Genomic DNA, 17,801 nt, shown 5'->3' with positions numbered 1-17,801 from the left:
TCCCAGCCACGGCGACGGTGACGCAGGTTCTGGGAGCGTCAGGAGCCCGCAATTCCTAGATGGTCGGCATCGCTTGGGGCACTTGTAAGACACAGCTTCCCAGGCCACACCCCTCACTCTCCTAACTCGGTGACTGTGATGGCCCAGGGTCCGTGTTTTCTTAGGGACACCTCCATGTCTGCGCACGTCTGGGGACCTCTGGTCTCATCACTCGTTTTTTCCAGCCATGTTTCCCGCCCACCCCCATTCCCTGGGTGGCTTTCTTGTCCCCCCCGCCCAACGCAGGACCAATTCCTGGGGTTTTTTGGCCCCCTTTGGATTCTTCCCTGGTGGCTCAGATGGTAAAGCATCTGCCTACAATGAGGCAGACCTGGGTTCAATCCCTGGGTCGGGAAGGTCTCCTGGAGAAGGAAATGGCAACCCCCTCCAGGATTCTTGCCTGGAAAAATCCCATGGATGGAGGAGCCTGGTAGGCTACAGTCCATGGGGTTGCAAAGAGTCAGACACGACTGAGTGACTTCAACTTTCTTTCACTTTCTTTGGATTCTTAGCCGTGACCCCTGCCCCCGAAGCTCGTGGTGCCCTGTGAGGGGGACAAAGCCTGGGAGCCTGGGCGGGAGGGGTCGTTGGAGATGAGGGGCCTTCAGAGAGGTTTCTTCCTGAGCCAGCTGTGGGGCTGTTCTCAGGTGTCAGGGTCCCAGCCTCTGCCCTGCCCCTGCCTTGCCGTGCAGCCCTGTGGAAGTCACCAGCTGCCTCTGAGCTTCAGACCCCACACCTGCAGATGAGATAGGAAAGGGGTGATGCTGAAGGTCTGGACCACTGTCCCCTGGGAGCCCTGAGCCTGAGAGCCCCATCCCTGAGGCCCGTCAGCGGGGCCCAGCTGGCTTACCTGAGGCCACCTTCTCCTCCACAGCCTGTGAGCTGGGCTTCTACAAGTCGGCCCCGGGGGACCAGCTCTGCGCCCGCTGCCCTCCCCACAGCCACTCTGCGGCCCCTGCCGCCCAGGCCTGCCGCTGCGACCTCAGCTACTACCGGGCGGCGCTGGACCCGCCGTCCGCCGCCTGCACCCGTGAGTACCGCCCCATGGCCCCAGAGACCAGGACCCCGTGCCCCCAGGGAGCCAGGTCTCTGCGGGTGAGGCAGGGACAGGTGACTCTCTTGGGCCAGGGGTCGGTCTGGGCCCGGGGGTGACTCCGACCCTTCCACCATGCCCTTGACCTCTCTGGGCCCACAGCTTCTTGTCGTCGGTCACTTGCCATCTCTCCAGGGAAATCTTGCCTTTCCTCCCTCGGTCTGTCCTCTCTGCTCTGAAGGGCGGACCAAGAGCTGGACTCCTTCCTTTCCAGCACTGGGTGACCATGGGCATCTTCTGAACCAGTGGTCATGCCAGTGTCCCGGGGGCTGGGGTGGGCAAGCGGTGTGGAGGGGGTTGCCCCTGAGACAAGGCGAGTATCAGAAGATGCCCCCCATCAATGATGACCTTGATGCACTGGTAGGAGCTCCTGAGTTCTAGGAGCTGCTATTGTGTGGGGGGGACAGAAGATGCCTGCGTAGAGCGTGAGCTGATCAAGTGCTTGTGCCCCCGGGTGTACAGTGCACACACGTGTGTGCATCTGGGTACCTGCAGTGGCCTCCTGAGTTCCCGTGGAGCTCTGTGAGCTTGGCGTGTACACACCTGGCCAGCCAGGGAGACGTGTGCCTGGAGAGCTTGTGCGCATGCCCGTACCTGGGGCACTCCGAGGGACCCGGACCCCGGGCCCGCAGGGCTGTGTGGCTGTCAGTGTTTTTGCTGATACAGCTCCTCACTGGCCTCCTGGTCTCTGCCCTCACCCGGAGAGGCCTGTCACCCCCAGCCCAGCTGGGAGGAGCTGCAGCCAGCTCAGCCTCTCCCCACTTCGCCCGCCCTGGGCTCTTGGGATGGCGTGAGGGGGGCCTGACGCGGTGCTGAGGAACTTTGCCCTAGAATTTATCCCCCAGCGTGATCTCCATGTCCCCTGCCCCCGCTTCCATCCCCACTCAGCCCCAGGCCCCCTGCAGAGGCCGGTGAGGGCCAGGTGTGCTCATATATCATGCACACACACACACACACTCATATACCATACACCCACACACCACACCACACATACACACACACACACACACACACTCATATACCATACATGCACACACTCACACTCATACACCATACACCCACACACCACACCACACATACACACACACACACTCATATACCGTACACCCACACACCACACCACACACATGCGCGTGCACACACACATCCCAAGTATACTCATATACTGTACACATACACACACACTCATATACCATATACTCACACACCATACCACACACACGCACACACACACACACCCTCCCTCCACTGTTCCTCCCCTCCTGTGTCCCTTTGCCCCCTGGGGCACCTGCAGGCTCAGAGAGGAAGGCGAGGGACATGGTGACCGCTCTGGGCTCCTCAGGCCGAGTGAACCCAGCTCTCGCTCGTGGACACTTGCATTCAGCTGGCTGGACTCCGATTTCTCCCCAGATCCACGATGCAGTGCCCTCCACTTCTAGGAATGTTAAGCTTGTGAAAGGCTAGACATCTGCCTTCCATACCCTGCAGATTCGAAGGTTTCTCTCTGATTCTGAGATTCTGTTTTCTTAAAATCCAAGATTCCCTGTTTGGGATTCTGAGCCTCGGGGGTCTCCATTACCCCCCCTCCACCTCTGTTCAAACCCCCACCCCCGGGACCCTACCCCAGCCCCCAGCCCTCAGCCCCACCCCTTTCCTCAATGTCCTTGTGCTGACCAAGCTGGGGGGGGGGCCACCCTGGGATGGTGGGGAGGGAGGGGTCTCGTGGGACACAGGCTCCACTCTCCTCCACCACGGCATTCCGTGTCCTTTACATGGAGTCCAGGCGGGGTTTAAGGAGTGGAGTCTGGAATGCAAGTGCCTGGAGCGTCTCACCCGGGGGGACTGCTGTGTGCAGCCTCTCCCCGACTCTGGAGGAAAAGTTTGTGAAGCAGACTTTCTGTGAAGCAGACCCCAGTATCCCTGTGGTCCTGCATGGGGAGGGTGGCTTCCGTGCCCAGACCCTGACACTGCGCTCCTTACTCTGAGGGCAGAGACACCAGCTCTGCCCTCGGGGAGCTTCCAGAGGATCCAGTGGGTGTGCCCTCATCCCGAGGGATCGCGGGGGACTGCAGCTCTTCCCTGATCTGGTGGGGGGAGCTAGACCAGCCCAGAACACCCACCAGGCCCGCTTGTCTCTCTGTACGCCCCAGGGCCCCCTTCGGCACCGGTGAATCTGATCTCCAGCGTGAACGGGACGTCTGTGACCCTGGAGTGGGCCCCTCCCCTGGACCGGGGCGGCCGCAGTGACATCACCTACAACGCCGTGTGCCGCCGCTGCCCGTGGGCCCTGGGCCACTGCGAGACGTGCGGGAGTGGCACCCGCTTCGTGCCCCAGCAGACCAGCCTGGTGCAGGCCAGCCTCCTGGTGGCCAACCTGCTGGCCCACATGAACTACTCCTTCTGGATCGAGGCGGTCAACGGCGTGTCCGACCTGAGCCCCGAGCCCCGCCGGGCCGCCGTGGTCAACATCACCACGAACCAGGCAGGTAGGCGGAGGTGCTGGTCCCCAGTTCCCCAGCCCTCGCCCTCCACAGCCTCAGAGCTGCAGGCTGCATTTGGGCAAGTGCCCACCTGTCTAACCCTGTCCTCCTGACCAGGACGCCGAGCTACAGGCTTTTCATGCCCTTAGAAAAATAGAACACATGATCTTTGTGACCCTGTGGGCTTCAGCCCACCAGGCTCCTCTGTCCATGAACTTTTCCAGGCAAGAATACTGGAATGGGTTGCCGTGCCCTCCTCCAGGGGATCTTCCCAACCCAGGGATCGAACCCATGTCTCTTACATCTCCTGCATTGGCAGGCGGGTTCTTTGCCGCGGGCGCCACCTGAGAAGCTCTCCTGTAAGTGGGAGCGATCCAGAAAGCCCCGAGGTAGACCAGCATGACCATCCGAGGCCTGGGTTCCAGAACTTTCCCCCCTGCCACTGTTTCCTCCCTGCTGCAGTAGGAATAATCATACCTGTGCAATTACTGTCATGAGGCTTAAGTGAAGGAAATAAAAATGCTGAGCCCAGCACCTAGCCCATGGTACGTGCTCAATAAATGTCATTAAAAAATAAAGTCACTCTGATTGTCGTTTTCCAGAACAGCGGCCACTGCTGTCCCTGGGATGGTTTTGGCCACACTAGTTTGGGCAACAGCCATTTAGCTCTCTGTTTCTAGTCAGTCGTTGGGCTGAATGTAGCCCCTTTCTTTCCGCATTCTGGTGGGTCCTGCCTGTCAAGCAGCGGCCTGACCCAAGAGCCCTCTGTGGCGGCTTTCCTGTTAACAGTCCCCTGGCACGCTCCCTGTGGCTCTTCACCCCTCCCACTTTCGTGTCCTCCAACACCACGCAGGCCTGGCCCAGCGATTCCCTTCCCACTGTGTTACCGAGGAGAATGCTGAGGCCCAGAGCCACCCAGGGTCTTCGCATAAAAGTGGTCGAGTCAGGATTCGAACCCAGGTCTGTCTCGCTCCCAGGTGAAACAAGCTTCCCAGCCCAGAGCCCAGGGCACCTCCCTCCCAGAGGCCAAGGCTTCATCCTCCCAAGAGACCCTCATTCCTCTGGCATCTGTGGAGCACCCATCAGATGCCAGGCTCTCCGCTCGATGCTGATGACTCAGCGAGGATTACGCCCTGCCCCTGCCCGTGGCCAAGGCAGGTGACCAGCTAGTCGGGGGTGAAGGAGAACCCGGAGTTACTCACACGGCTCAGGGGCTCCATTGTTAAAAAGAACAGCCTCCCAAGAACCCACATGCCCTTCCAGCCACCAGACTACTTCTTTTCACATGGAAGCTTCCTGAAAAGAACTGTCATGCTCACACACCTGTGTCCTCTCCTCCGCGGACACCTTTGGGCACTTCCAGTTGGACGCCTTTGCCCGCCCGTCCCTAGAAATTCAGCTTGCAGTGGGCACTCCCTCCCCTGCTCTCTTGCTTTCCATGCCCAGGCCCACCCCCCACTTTCCATCCACCTGTCTGGCCTGTCCTCCGTCTCTGCCAGCCCCTCTTTTCTCAGTTCAGTTCAGTTCAGTTCAGTTGCTCAGTTGTGTCTGACTCTTTGCGACCCCATGGCCTGCAGCACGCCAGGCTTCCCTGTCCATCATCAACTCCCGGAGCTTGCTCAAACTCACGTCCATTGAGTTGGTGATGCCACCCAACCATCTCATCCTCTGTCGTCCCCTTCTCCTCCCACCTTCAATCTTTCCCAGCATCAGGGTCTTTTCCAATGAGTCAGTTCTCCCCATTAGGTGGCCAAAGTATTGGAGTTTCAACTTCGGCATCAGTCCTTCCAATGAACATTCAGGACTGATCTCCTTTAGGATGGACTGGTTGGATCTCCTTATAGTCCAAGGGACTCTCAAGAATCTCCTCCAACATCACAGTTCAAAAGCATCAATTCTTCGGTGCTCAGCTTTCTTCATAGTCCAACTCTCACATCCATACATGACCACTGGAAAAACAATAGCTTTGTCTAGACGGACCTTTGCTGGCAAAGTAATGTCTCTGCTTTTTAATATATTATCTAGTTTGGTCATAGCTTTTCTTTCAAGGAGCAAGTGTCTTTTAATTTCATGGCCAACAACTCTTCTCTAACAACTTCCAAAAGCTAGAGGACCCCCAACTGGTCCAGGACCCTCCTCTCTTTCCTACTCACCCAGCCCCATCTGCCCTGAGTGAGGACTTCTTATCAGGGGTCCTCCAGCCTTTGGAGGGTGAGCAGCGAGGAAACAGGAAGGCTGTGGCCAGAGGGGGCAGGGGGGACGAGGTTACAGCTCCGAGAGCAGTCCCCTCCATTTGGCTATGGCCGGGTTGACATATGACATTCCCATCAGGCTCACATCAGAGGCATTTGCCCAGAATGCAGGAGGTGGGGATGAAATGGGAGGATGAGGGAATGAGCCAGGGGGTGAAAGGGTGATCTAGTGTGGCAGCCAGGGTACTTGAGCTTACATGGGCAGCAGGTTAGCTCATGTCCCTTCTCTAAGTAGCCAGCGCCACCCCACTCACGCCCTCCAAACCCAGGCAGTGAGGGTGCCCATTCCTTTGACTCTCTCTCCCTTCTCCTTTTCTTCCTCCTTCTCTGAGCAGTCCTGAGGTCCTGCCGCACACCCCCCGAGGCCCTGGGCAGGGGCGGGCAACGTGGCAACACAGACGTCAGGGCAGATGGGAAGCACTGCTCGGGAGGGCTGGCCGGGGTCTGGCAAACTTCCTCCCGGCTTGGCCAGGGAGGAGGCGGTGGAAGTTGGGGTGGTCAGGCCTCATGTGGGTCCAGCCCAGCCCAGCATCCTAGATGGGAGCCAGGCTGCGCTGACCCTGCGTAACTGACCAGGCTGCCTGGCGGTCATTTGCCAGGAGGAGCAGAGGGGACTGGTTTTCCTGGGGCAGCGGCAGGACACTTGGCAGGGTGAGTGTGGTCCCAGCTAGCATCCTGGGGCCGTGCCTGGGCAAGGGACACACAGGCCAGTCCTCAGCATCACCCATCTATCCATCTGACCTAACCGAGTCCCCCCTCCCCTCAATCCTCTACGCCCCAGCCCCGTCTCAGGTGGTGGTGATTCGCCAGGAGCGAGCGGGGCAGACCAGCGTCTCGCTGCTGTGGCAGGAGCCAGAACAGCCCAACGGCATCATCCTGGAGTACGAGATCAAGTACTACGAGAAGGTACCACCCACGGGGACGGGAGCAGGGGAGGGCGGCAGGCGGGGGACCGAGGCTGACCGCCCCCCTCCCACGGGCAGGACAAGGAGATGCAGAGCTACTCCACCCTCAAGGCGGTCACCACCAGGGCCACTGTCTCGGGCCTCAAGCCGGGCACCCGCTACGTGTTCCAGGTCCGAGCTCGCACCTCGGCCGGCTGCGGCCGCTTCAGCCAGGCCATGGAGGTGGAGACCGGGAAACCCCGTGAGTGTAGGGAGTGAGGGGCAAGGGCGCGGGGCCAGGGTCGTGGCGGTCAGAGGAAAGGAGCTAGTTGGTGCTGGGGCGGTATGGGAAGCGATTGCCATGTTCATAGGTGGAAAAAGAACTGAGGCTCAGAGAAGGGAGGTTACACACGCCGGGTGACAGAGCTCATAACAGCCCATCATCTGCGGGCTTTTCCCGAGCATCAGTATGACTGGCAGGATCCTGGTGCTCCTTGCTGACAGGATGACCCTCTAATCGGCCCTGAGACCCTCTAGGGAGTTGGCAGTGTCCACCTCCCCACTTTTCAGGCGAGGAACATGAGCGTCAGAGCAGTCAAACAGATTACCCAAGGTGACCCAGCAGAGCAAGACTTGAATCTGATCAGCCTGGGGACAGGCTCTGTGCTCCTTCCCCAGTATTGTTCCCCCTCCACCCCCCGCCTCCAGAACAGCGGTTCCCACAGCATCGTCCAGGACCCGCAGTCACCGCAGCCCCTGGGAAGCGTCAGAAATGCTCATTCTCAGGCCCCACCCCACATCTTTGCAATCAGAAACCCTGGGACTGGAGCCCCAGAAATTTTGGTTGGATCAAAACCCTTGGGGGTGATTCCAGCGCACATTCAAGCCTGGGAATCTTCTGCTCACCGCCCTCCCCCCCACCCCCCCACATCTCCAGCCAACTGGGGTCTTCTCCTGTGCTCAGCACCCTCCAGGGGGCAGTGTTAGGACAGCGGGTTTCCAAGGCTGAGTTGACGCCCTGCTGCTTGCCTGGCATGCCCTGGAACTTGTGTGTCTCAAGTGCTTTTAGGTTTGACACCACGTTGGCACCGTCCAAGCAGGAATCCTGCCTGACTCCATGCTGTGTGTCCTTGAGCAAGTTCCTTGAGTTCTCTGGGCCTCAGTTTTCCGGTCTGACAACTCACAGTAATGCTGGGATCTCCCTGGAGAAGCTGTGGGTTAATTGGCCAGAATGCACTGTACACCCAGCTTCGTCATTTACAGTAACAGGCAGGGCAGGTGGTTTTGGACTCATCGGTGAGAAAGCTGAGGCTCAGAAGTCTAGTGACTCTGCCCGGGTCGCACCGTCCCAGGAAGTGGTGGCACCAGGTTGGGAAGCAGGATATTGAAGCGGCAGGTTGTAGAGGGGAGGGTCGGGACAGAGGCAGGTGCAACCTGTGCCCCGACTCTCAGAGCTGAGGAGGCTGCCACTGGGCCCCAGGAAGGCTGCCAGACCTCTGAGGCCAGGGATAAGACGTTAGGCAACACCGCCCCCACGACCCTGGTTTCCCCACGCAGGGCCCCGCTATGACACCCGGACCATCGTCTGGATCTGCTTGACCCTCATCACTGGCCTGGTTGTGCTTCTCCTCCTGCTCATTTGCAAGAAGAGGTGGGTGGTCCTGGGCCCCCGGCCACCCTGAGCTCCTGTGTCTCCGCCTATCTCCAGCCCCCGCCCAGCCAGTGACGCTTTGTGCTTGGGGCGGGCCTCCCTTACGGATAGACCTGTTCTTTCCCTCCTTCCTGGCACACTTTTCCCTCCCGCCTTCCATGCTCAGGCCCACCTCCTGTTTTCCATCCACCTGTCCAGCCTTGTCTTTCTGCATCTCCAGCTCTTTAACCAGCTTCCAAAAGCTGGAGGGCCCCGGCCCATCCAGATCCTCCTCTCTCACCCGCTTACCCTGCACCTTTCCTCAGTGACCTTATCAGGGTCCGCGGCTTTGAATTCCACCTTCATGCTGACATCCCCCCAAGCGTGGCATCCGCACAGGCCTCTCCCCTGAGGTCCAGCTGCCCGCTCCCACCTCTACTCAAATGTGTTTCGGACACACAGCACCCCCAGACCAGCTCCTCCCCAAGCCCCGTCTCAGAATGTGGCACCACTGTTCGTGGTGTGACAAGCCCCAAACCTAGCCATTCTCCTTGGTTCTCGTTCCCTCATGCCATGTCCGCCCACCAGCCAGTCCCACTGGATCTCCCTGCAGCGTGACCCCCTCCATCTCATTCAGTCCTAACGGTGCCCCAGGGATGTATAGATTCTGACCTCGTTCTGCAGGGAGTAAACGGGGGATCAGAGAGGTGAGGCCACTTCAGCTAAATCGGTGTCAGAACACAGATCTGTTAGAAAACTGAAGACCAGGCTCTTAGTCACTCTCCACTCGGTTCCAGAGGGAGGCGGGGTGGGCTTCGGATCCTGCTCAGCGAGAATTGGAAAGATCATCCATAGACGGAGAAACTGAGGCCCAGGGGAGGGAAGGGGCTTGCTGAGGTCACGTGGCAGAGTTGGCATCAGAAGCCTCGTCTCCCAGACCCTCTGCCGGGAGTGCTTTTGTGTAAAATTGAGCCAGGAATACCATAGATTTTGCCGCGAAGGCTGAGTGGACTCAACTGTGTAAACTATACAGTGTTTTTTTACGAAGTATTTTTAAAATGTTTATTTATTTGGCTGCGTTGGGTTTAGTTGAGGCATGCGGGATCTTGCGTTGCGGTGCACAGACTCTCTAGTTGTGGCATATGGGCTTAGGTGCTCTGCAGCATGTGGGACTTCAGTTCCCTGATCAGGGATTGAACCCGCGTCCCCTATGTTCCAAGGCTGATTCATAACCCCTGGACCACCAGCGAAGTCCCATGCCGTGTTTGTGAATGTCAAGGATGTCCCAAGGGCAGTGGCTGGGGTGGCCGGAGCTGACTTGAAAGGGGATGAGGGAAAGAAAGGGGGAATTCGCACGTGTCGCTGATGGGGGTCAGGGCTGAAGCTGAGGACCGTCCTCCTCCACAGGCATTGCGGCTACAGCAAGGCCTTCCAGCACTCGGATGAGGAGAAGATGCATTATCAGAACGGGCAGGGTGAGTGCAGGAGCCCCAGGTCCAGAGGGGAGAGGGGGGATCAGAGCAGGAGTCAGTGCTGGGCTGGGGCTGAGAAAAGGAGGGAAGGGAAAAAGTGCTCGCAGAAGAGACTAGAGCCCCGGAGAGAGAGACAGCAGCATGTTCCACAGCCCCCAGCCCCCAGCCCCCAGGGGCATGCTGCGGTTCCACTTTGTTGCGTTTGCAGAGGATTCTAGAGATCTTCTCAGAGAACTGCACAGATTTCTTCACTCACACACATGTTCACACACAGGTTTTTTTTTTTTTTTTGGCGGGGGCGGGGGTTTGGTCATATACTCGTGGACAAGAACCCTTGCTACAGAGAACTTTTTCAGGATCCTGCAGAGACCTCAGAAAACAAGGCAGATATGAAGATACCTACCTCAACACTCCACTTCTTTGTCCATGGTAGAATCAATCATGGTTCTGATTCCCATGGAGCCTGAATGTGGCCTCAGAATCCTTCTTAACCCAGTCTTTTAGAGAACCACTTTCCATCTACCTAAGTCGGTACTGTGGTGAAACCACTCTTGGTCACACTCCTACCCTAGGAATGAGAAAGATCTTCATAAGGACCTTGGCTTAGTTTGACCAATTGAAAAGGATCTTAAGGACCCTGAAAGTGAGCCCAGAAATATGTCGGACATACAGAATGCACTAGAAATCCCCAGATCCCCTAGAGATCTCAGAGCCATTCCATAGAGACCCTGTTTTCACTTGGCAAGCACTTACTAGACGCCTGCTGTTTGCCCCCCACATCCTGAGATTCCTGAAGACGCTTCTCACCCCACCCTCAGACCCTTCCCAGACTCAGGGAAGGGCTGGGAGGGAACGTCCTCAGGGACCCCAGTGATGGCCCTTCTCTCCTGGCCCCTCAGCACCTCCACCGGTCTTCCTGCCCCTGCACCACCCTCCAGGGAAGATTCCAGAGCCCAAGTTCTATACAGAACCCCACACCTACGAGGAGCCGGGCCGGACGGGCCGTGGTTTCACCCGAGAGATCGAGGCGTCTCGGATCCACATCGAGAAAATCATCGGCTCTGGTGAGCTGCAGGGCTTGGGCATGTGGGGACGTCCTGGAGGTGCCTGGGAGAAGGGCACGCCGGGCAGAGGGAGCAGGGCGCCAAGATGCCAGGCATGGCCAGGCACGTGGGTGTGCAAGACGGGTCAAGTGCAGAGTTCAGGTGGAGGAGGGGAAGGTCCCACCGTCTGCCCCCTGCCTGCCCTGCTTGGGTCCACAGGCGAGTCCGGGGAAGTCTGCTACGGGCGGCTGCGGATGCCAGGGCAGCGGGACGTGCCCGTGGCCATCAAGGCCCTCAAAGCCGGCTACACGGAGAGAGAGCGGCGGGACTTTCTGAGTGAGGCGTCCATCATGGGTCAGTTTGACCACCCCAATATCATCCGCCTTGAAGGTGTCGTCACCCGCGGTAGGTGCCAGGCGGAAAACAGCCTCAGCCTTCAGAGCCCCTCCTGCTGGGGTCAGGGCTCTGGGTCCATCCATCTACCACCCTGCCCTGCCCTGTCCCCCTGGTTCAGGTCCCTGGATGACTTGGCAGGGAAGGTAACCCAGAGCCCAGGACCCTAGTGGAAACCCTACGTTCCCTGGGCCCCATGGTGCTGGCCCAGCTCATGGCAGCTCATAGTGGGGCAGGGGGTGGCATGTTCATGGGGTCACGGCCCTGCAGCCCTGATCCCCTACCAAGAACCACTTCCTCCCTGTTACACCCCGCCCCACCCCCCAGGCCGTCTGGCAATGATCGTGACTGAGTACATGGAGAACGGGTCTCTGGATGCATTCCTGAGGGTGCGTGCCCCACTCTGTTTTCCACATGGGCCGGGAGAGGGAAGTTCAGTCTGGGTGATGGGAGATCGTGTGAGGCCTCCAAATACCCCCTCGTCCCCAGAGCTTAGACCTAACAGACTTGGGGAAGGGGGAGCTAGGCGTGGAGCAGGTCAGTCCATCCAAGTGCCTTTCAGCCCCCATCACGTGAAAGCCCCTCTGCTGTGGGTCCTGCCGCCCTCTCCTGCACACAGGCTAAGAGCAGTGGCTCTGTGGGTTCCCAGGGCCCCACCCAGCTGGGAGGCATGAGGTGCGGGCCAGAAACCCCGAGATTCCCAGCCTTTGCCGGGCCATGTGTCTGTTGGGTGGTCAGAGACAGGGCCACACCTCTCTGGGTCTCCCTCTCCCCTTGGGCAAAGTGGATGACCAGTCTTCACACCCCACCTACCTACCTACCTCTCAGGGTTGCAGTGAGGGTAAACGAGACGTGAGAACAAACCTTCGACACTAGCGTGCTTCCTAAGCAGGGAGGCCCTTTGTGAACTTCAAGGAGCCTTCCTGAAGCCCGCGCCGCATCCCTCTGCAGACGCACGACGGCCAGTTCACCATCGTGCAGCTGGTGGGCATGCTCAGAGGCGTGGGCGCCGGCATGCGCTACCTCTCAGACTTGGGCTATGTCCACCGCGACCTGGCCGCTCGCAACGTCCTGGTTGACGGCAACCTGGTCTGCAAGGTGTCCGACTTCGGGCTCTCCCGGGTGCTGGAGGACGACCCTGATGCTGCCTATACCACCACGGTGCGTAGCCCACGCCCCGCGTGTCGTTAGGGAGGTTGGAAATTTCAGGGTTGCCTCCAGCCTGGGGCAAGTCCTGTCTCTTCTCTGCACCTCTGTTTGCCCCTCTGTCAAATGGGTGCAAGCTTTCCCACCTTTGTGCCACTGGGGAGACACCAGGGCTGGTCCCCACGGCCCCTCACCGGGAGATTTGGGGAGAGTTGGCTTCTCTCTGAATTACACATCTACTCTGCATCTGTCTCTAAAGTTTGGCTAAAACCCCCCAGCATTTTCACAATGTATTCTATGGGGATTTGGGCTTCTTGAAAGGGGCCTTAAGTGCAGAGGTCTGCCTCAATCAGAGGGTCAATCAATCAGAGGCCCTTAGGGTCTCACCTACTGAGGTTTCACTTAGAGAAAGGATTTTGTAACCAAAAAAAGGAAGGGGGATAAGGGGAGCTGGAAACCTGCTAGACCACGTTGTCTGAGCTTCATACTCGTTCAGGCATCAGTTCAGTTCAGTTCAGTTCAGTCACTCAGTCGCGTCCGACTCTTTGTGACCCCATGGACTGCAGCACACCAGGCCTCCCTGTGTATCACCAACTCCCAGAGTTTACTCAAACTCGTGTCCATCGAGTCGGTGATGCCATCCAACCATCTCCTCCTGTTGTCCCCTTCTCCTCCCGCCTTCAGTCTTTCCCAGCATCAGGTTCTTTTCCTATGAGTCAGTTCTTTGCCTCAACCTGTTGAGGCAACCTGTTGACCAGCTCTTACTGACCATCTCCTGGGTGCTGAGCCCACCACCCACTGTCTCTCGTTCAGTCTCCACTCCTGCTCCGTGTGCAGGTCCCCCCCGCATCAGAACAGGTGATCGTGGAAGGTCATGGAGGCCGTGTCTCTCCAACCAGCCTGCAAGTTTCCCAGCCCGGACCCCTGCTCTCAGCTCCTGGTCAGGCTGGGGAGGTGTTCTCAACACGCGTGTGTCCGTCACAGGGAGGCAAGATCCCCATTCGCTGGACGGCCCCCGAGGCCATCGCCTTCCGGACCTTCTCCTCGGCCAGCGACGTGTGGAGTTTCGGGGTGGTCATGTGGGAGGTGCTGGCCTACGGGGAGCGGCCCTACTGGAACATGACCAACCGGGACGTGAGTGCCGGAGCCTGGCTGGGCAGTGGCGTTCTGGGGCCTGGGGGCAAGAGGGCCGCTCCAGCCCAGCGCCGTGTTCCCCCGCAGGTCATCAGCTCCGTGGAGGAGGGCTACCGCCTGCCTGCGCCCATGGGCTGCCCCCACGCGCTACACCAGCTCATGCTTGACTGTTGGCACAAAGACCGCGCCCAGCGGCCTCGCTTCTCACAGATCGTCAGTGTCCTGGATTCTCTCATCCACAGCCCTGAGAGTCTCAGGGCCACAGCCACCGTGCACAGGTGCCTGGCACCCACCCCAGCCCCGCCCAAGCCCGGCTGCCCTCCCCGCTTGCCCTGAACAAGGCCCCGGCTTCGTCCAGGCCTCGGGACCACTCAGCCTGGACCCCTGGACCAGACCCAGCCTGGGCCCCTGACCCCTGTTCACCCCTCTCCTTCCAAGCCCTGGTAAACCCCTTAGCTGCTGCCGAACCTGACGGTGGCGGGTGCCAGTGTCTCCAGTCTGCCAGTGTCTCTGGCAGGAGCCTTACCTAGGGCCCCTGTGCCTCAGGTGTCCACCCCCCGCCTTTGCCCGGAGCTGCTTTGACCTCCGAGGGGGCGGGGGTGGCAGCGGGGGCCTCACCGTGGGAGACTGGCTGGACTCCATCCGCATGGGCCGCTACCGGGACCACTTCGCTGCCGGGGGTTACTCCTCCCTGGGCATGGTGCTCCGTATGAACGCTCAGTGAGTGTGGTGGGCCTACTGGGACCAGAGGAGGGCAGAGGGCAGGGGGCGGGGTCAGAGGCGGAGCCGCTGAGCACGGCAGCTCCCAGGAGGGGTCCCAGCCTCCCAGGTCAGCACCGCCTTCCTTTCCAGGGACGTGCGGGCCCTGGGCATCACCCTCATGGGCCACCAGAAGAAGATCCTGGGCAGCATCCAGACCATGAGGGCCCAGCTGACCAGCACCCAGGGGCCCCGCCGGCACCTCTGACCTAAACTCAGCCCCGGGGCCCCGTCTGCCGCCGTCGGAGGACTCGCGAGGTGGGCGGTCCCAGGCCTCTGCCCTTCCGCCTCAGCTGCCTTCCGCTCAGGTGCCAGGGAGACCAAGGATGCCGCCGCAAGACCCGGACTTATCCGGGGTCAGGCCACCTGGGAAGGGGATTTGGCGCCCAGCAGAGGGCAGAGGGCCTTCTGTTTCCCAGAAGCTGGAGCGTCAAGGCCCCTGAGATGTCGCTCACCTGCCTCCGTGTGCGTGCAAGTGTGTGTGTGCGCGCACTCACCTTCTCACGAGGTCGTGGGAGCCCTGGTGAACATATGTGATCATGTGTGTGTGTGTGTGTGTGCCCATCTTTCAGGTCCCCCATGGATGTGTGCAAGTTCTGGTGACTGTGCTTATTCGTTAAGGCTGGGGGCGCGTGTGTGTGTGACTGTGGATAGCGTGTCACAAGCGTGAGGATGTGTGAGCGAGGAGCTCGGTGTGACACTGCCCCTCGAATGTGGGCCCGGGTCCCAGCACCCACAGGGTCTGGGGAGAGGCTCAGCCCCTCCCGCACACCTGGAGGCTGGAGCTAGGGGCTACTTCCAAACCTCACCAGCACCAGGCCCACCCTAGTTCTCCGCCCGGGTGGGCCCACCCCCGGCTCTATCTCAGGTCTGAGCCCTCCCTCTAGCTGGTAGGGGCTGGGGTCACCTGCTTCCCCCACCTGGCTCCCATCACTGCTTCAACAGGAAAACAGGGTTCCCGGCCAGCCTCCCTGGCCCCTTTCTGTGCAGGCATCACCAGGGCGCACACGCGATGCCCTCAGCTGAACTTGACTACCTGGCCAGGGACCAGGGGCCACCACCTTCCCCCTAGTCTTTGGTACCCCTCCACAGCCCAGGGCTTCTCACTTGGAAGGGCCTCTGCCAACGTCACTGCCCAGCCCTGGCCTGCGCTCCCCCAGCCCCACCCCCCGGCCCCATGCCTAGGATCAAGGACCATAAGATTCTAGTTTTTCAGCCCCAAGTCCACCCCTCCTTCACCTCCTGGGCAGACCAAGGGAGTGTGTGCCTTGTCCAAGGTCACACGGCAGCTTCAGAGTTTCAGAGCTGCGCCTCAGCCAGGGGCTCTTTCCCCCAAATCCTCCCACACAGACGGATGTGGGTGGGAGGGACTTGGGAAGCCCCCACCCCACCCCCCCCGCCCCCACCGACTCAGTTGACCTTCCCCCTTGCGGCCCACCAGGGTATGTAAATATCTTTTTTCTACCATGTCAGAATATTTTTTTCCCTCACTCCTGACAATGCAAAAATGGTCTTCAAAGCACATAAAAAAAAAACACCCAGGGTGAGAAAGCCCCATCCCAGGGGAAGCTGGCAGGGCCCACGGAACCCCACCAAGCAGGATACTCGGTGAGCCCTGCCAGCCCCCAGGGAGGGACGAGCCCAGCGCCCCCCACCCCGCCCAGCCCTCCCCGTAGCCAGCACAGCTGTCCCGCGGAGACGCCAGCACTGAGCCCCCTCTCCCTCCTGCAATAATTCGGGGAGCCTCAGCCCCGCCCAGGTGCCGCGGCCAGCTCTCTACACCTCTATATATTATATTACTATATCGCCGAGCTGTTCTTCCTTCCTATGGAAGTCGGAAACGTGGTCAGGACACGATCCGGGGAGGACCCTGTCTTCCTCCCACCATCCCACTCTTGCCCAGTTCCTGGACTCTGGATCCTCATGGCCGGGGGCACACAGTGGGCCTGGCACTTGGAAAAGTGTGGCCCCTGCCCATAGCGTGGGGCACCCCAGGGACCTGCCTCTCTGTGGGCTCCATCCTGAACCTTGTACTCGCCCACAAGGAGAATAAATTCTGCCTCATCTTTGCCTGTGTCTCCGGTTTCTTTCCATCCCCACAACTCTGACCTCTCCTGGGAAGGAAGGAGCAGCCTTATGCTGTGCACCTACTGCACGAATCCCATACATTTCCCCCCCTCTCTGGTCTTCATCTAACCTAGGAGGTAGGATTCATGTGCCCATTTTGTTATTAGAGGAGGCTGAGTTATACAGAAGTCAACTTGCCTAAAGTCAAGTTTATGGGAGTCTGAATTGAAACCCAGGTTTGTCCAACTCCGAAGCGCATCCTCTGCTAGGAAGCATCCCTAATTCTCTCTTCTGTGAACTGCAGATGGTGCTTAACCCTGGAGCTTGATTGCCCTGACCTCGCGTTCTCTTGGGGACTCCCCTGGAGGAGGACTGTGTGAGGAAAGGTCTTCCCATGCAAACAGCTGCCCTGGGAACAGGGAGTCCATTGAGACACCTGGGTGCTATAGGGCAGGGAAGGGAAGACAGGATACAGGCAGCTTCCGTAGTTATATCAGGGGCTTAGGACACGCCTCTGCTCCCCGAGAGAGGAAAGAGCGGCAGGAGACAGGCCGGTGGCCTGAGACAGAGCAGAGCCCAGCTGTGTCCATTTGAGTCAGTGGCTCAGACATCCGGGGAAAATACCCCCGGGGGCTTGTTGGTGAGCAAATAAGTGATCTCCAGCTACCCCTCCAGCTGAGGGAAGGGTCTTCATTCCTGCCCCTCCTCCAACTTGGGAAAGGAGGACCAGAGAGGAAACCCATGTAGTGTGTTCCCTACAGTCTCACTAACAATCCTTCTCAGACAGGCCAGTGTCCCATATGGCAGAACCCTCACGTAAGCCAGAGCTGTTTGATCTCAAGCCAGATGTGTATCCCTCTAAAACCCCAAGCTCTGCTCCAGGCTCTGCCCCATGGAACCAGCAGTTTCCTGTGAGGAAGAGTGTGTTACTACACACCTGTCTTCTCTAAGGACCAACCATCAGAGCCTACTGAGCACCCACCATGGACTGGGTGCCGTTGGGGATACAAAGATGGACATGCAGCCCCTTCTGTTCAGAAGCTGAGAGCAGGTGGAGGTACAGAGAGCCCAAAAATGGTTCCCTCAATCAGATCCAGGAGGCTATGTCCAGAAAATGGTACACACAGCAGGTTTAGAGGATGTCAAAGGAGAAAGAGAGAGAGGGCGACCAAGCCTGGAGAGCCAGGGCTATCATCAAGGACTTCCTGGAGGAGGGAGTGTTCACCTGGGCATTGGAGGATGAGAAGGGTTTGGAGAGTCATTTCCCAGGCAGCCCCCTGTGCAAGGGTGGAACACAGAGGAGAGAAAGAATAACAGCCATGGGAGAAACAAACTGTGCTTATGGTGAGAAGATTCCCTATTATCAAGTTGGCCAGTAGACTCCAATTTAATCTATACATTTTATACCC

The 17,801-nt window shown here is 59.1% G+C and overlaps 1 protein-coding gene across 1 annotated transcript in view; it reads left to right on the top strand.

Annotated features, from left to right (window-relative positions):
* EPHA8 (EPH receptor A8) overlaps nucleotides 1–16,395 on the top strand; it is a 35,649-nt gene extending 19,254 nt beyond the window's left edge. The window contains exons 4-17 of the mRNA XM_070777023.1: nucleotides 914–1,069; nucleotides 3,283–3,618; nucleotides 6,646–6,770; nucleotides 6,848–7,010; nucleotides 8,306–8,399; nucleotides 9,786–9,853; nucleotides 10,750–10,914; nucleotides 11,113–11,298; nucleotides 11,614–11,675; nucleotides 12,238–12,447; nucleotides 13,417–13,566; nucleotides 13,654–13,844; nucleotides 14,113–14,286; nucleotides 14,419–16,395. Of these exons, the coding sequence (XP_070633124.1) occupies nucleotides 914–1,069; nucleotides 3,283–3,618; nucleotides 6,646–6,770; nucleotides 6,848–7,010; nucleotides 8,306–8,399; nucleotides 9,786–9,853; nucleotides 10,750–10,914; nucleotides 11,113–11,298; nucleotides 11,614–11,675; nucleotides 12,238–12,447; nucleotides 13,417–13,566; nucleotides 13,654–13,844; nucleotides 14,113–14,286; nucleotides 14,419–14,533 (2,195 nt within the window). The 3' untranslated portion in view covers nucleotides 14,534–16,395. The remainder of the gene's footprint in view (nucleotides 1–913; nucleotides 1,070–3,282; nucleotides 3,619–6,645; nucleotides 6,771–6,847; nucleotides 7,011–8,305; nucleotides 8,400–9,785; nucleotides 9,854–10,749; nucleotides 10,915–11,112; nucleotides 11,299–11,613; nucleotides 11,676–12,237; nucleotides 12,448–13,416; nucleotides 13,567–13,653; nucleotides 13,845–14,112; nucleotides 14,287–14,418) is intronic.
* The last annotated feature ends 1,406 nt before the right edge of the window (nucleotides 16,396–17,801 follow it).

This window comes from Bos indicus, chromosome 2 (assembly GCF_029378745.1).
Source record: "Bos indicus isolate NIAB-ARS_2022 breed Sahiwal x Tharparkar chromosome 2, NIAB-ARS_B.indTharparkar_mat_pri_1.0, whole genome shotgun sequence".
Classification (NCBI taxonomy): Eukaryota; Metazoa; Chordata; class Mammalia; order Artiodactyla; family Bovidae; genus Bos; species Bos indicus.
This window is presented reverse-complemented; position numbering and strand designations above follow the sequence as displayed.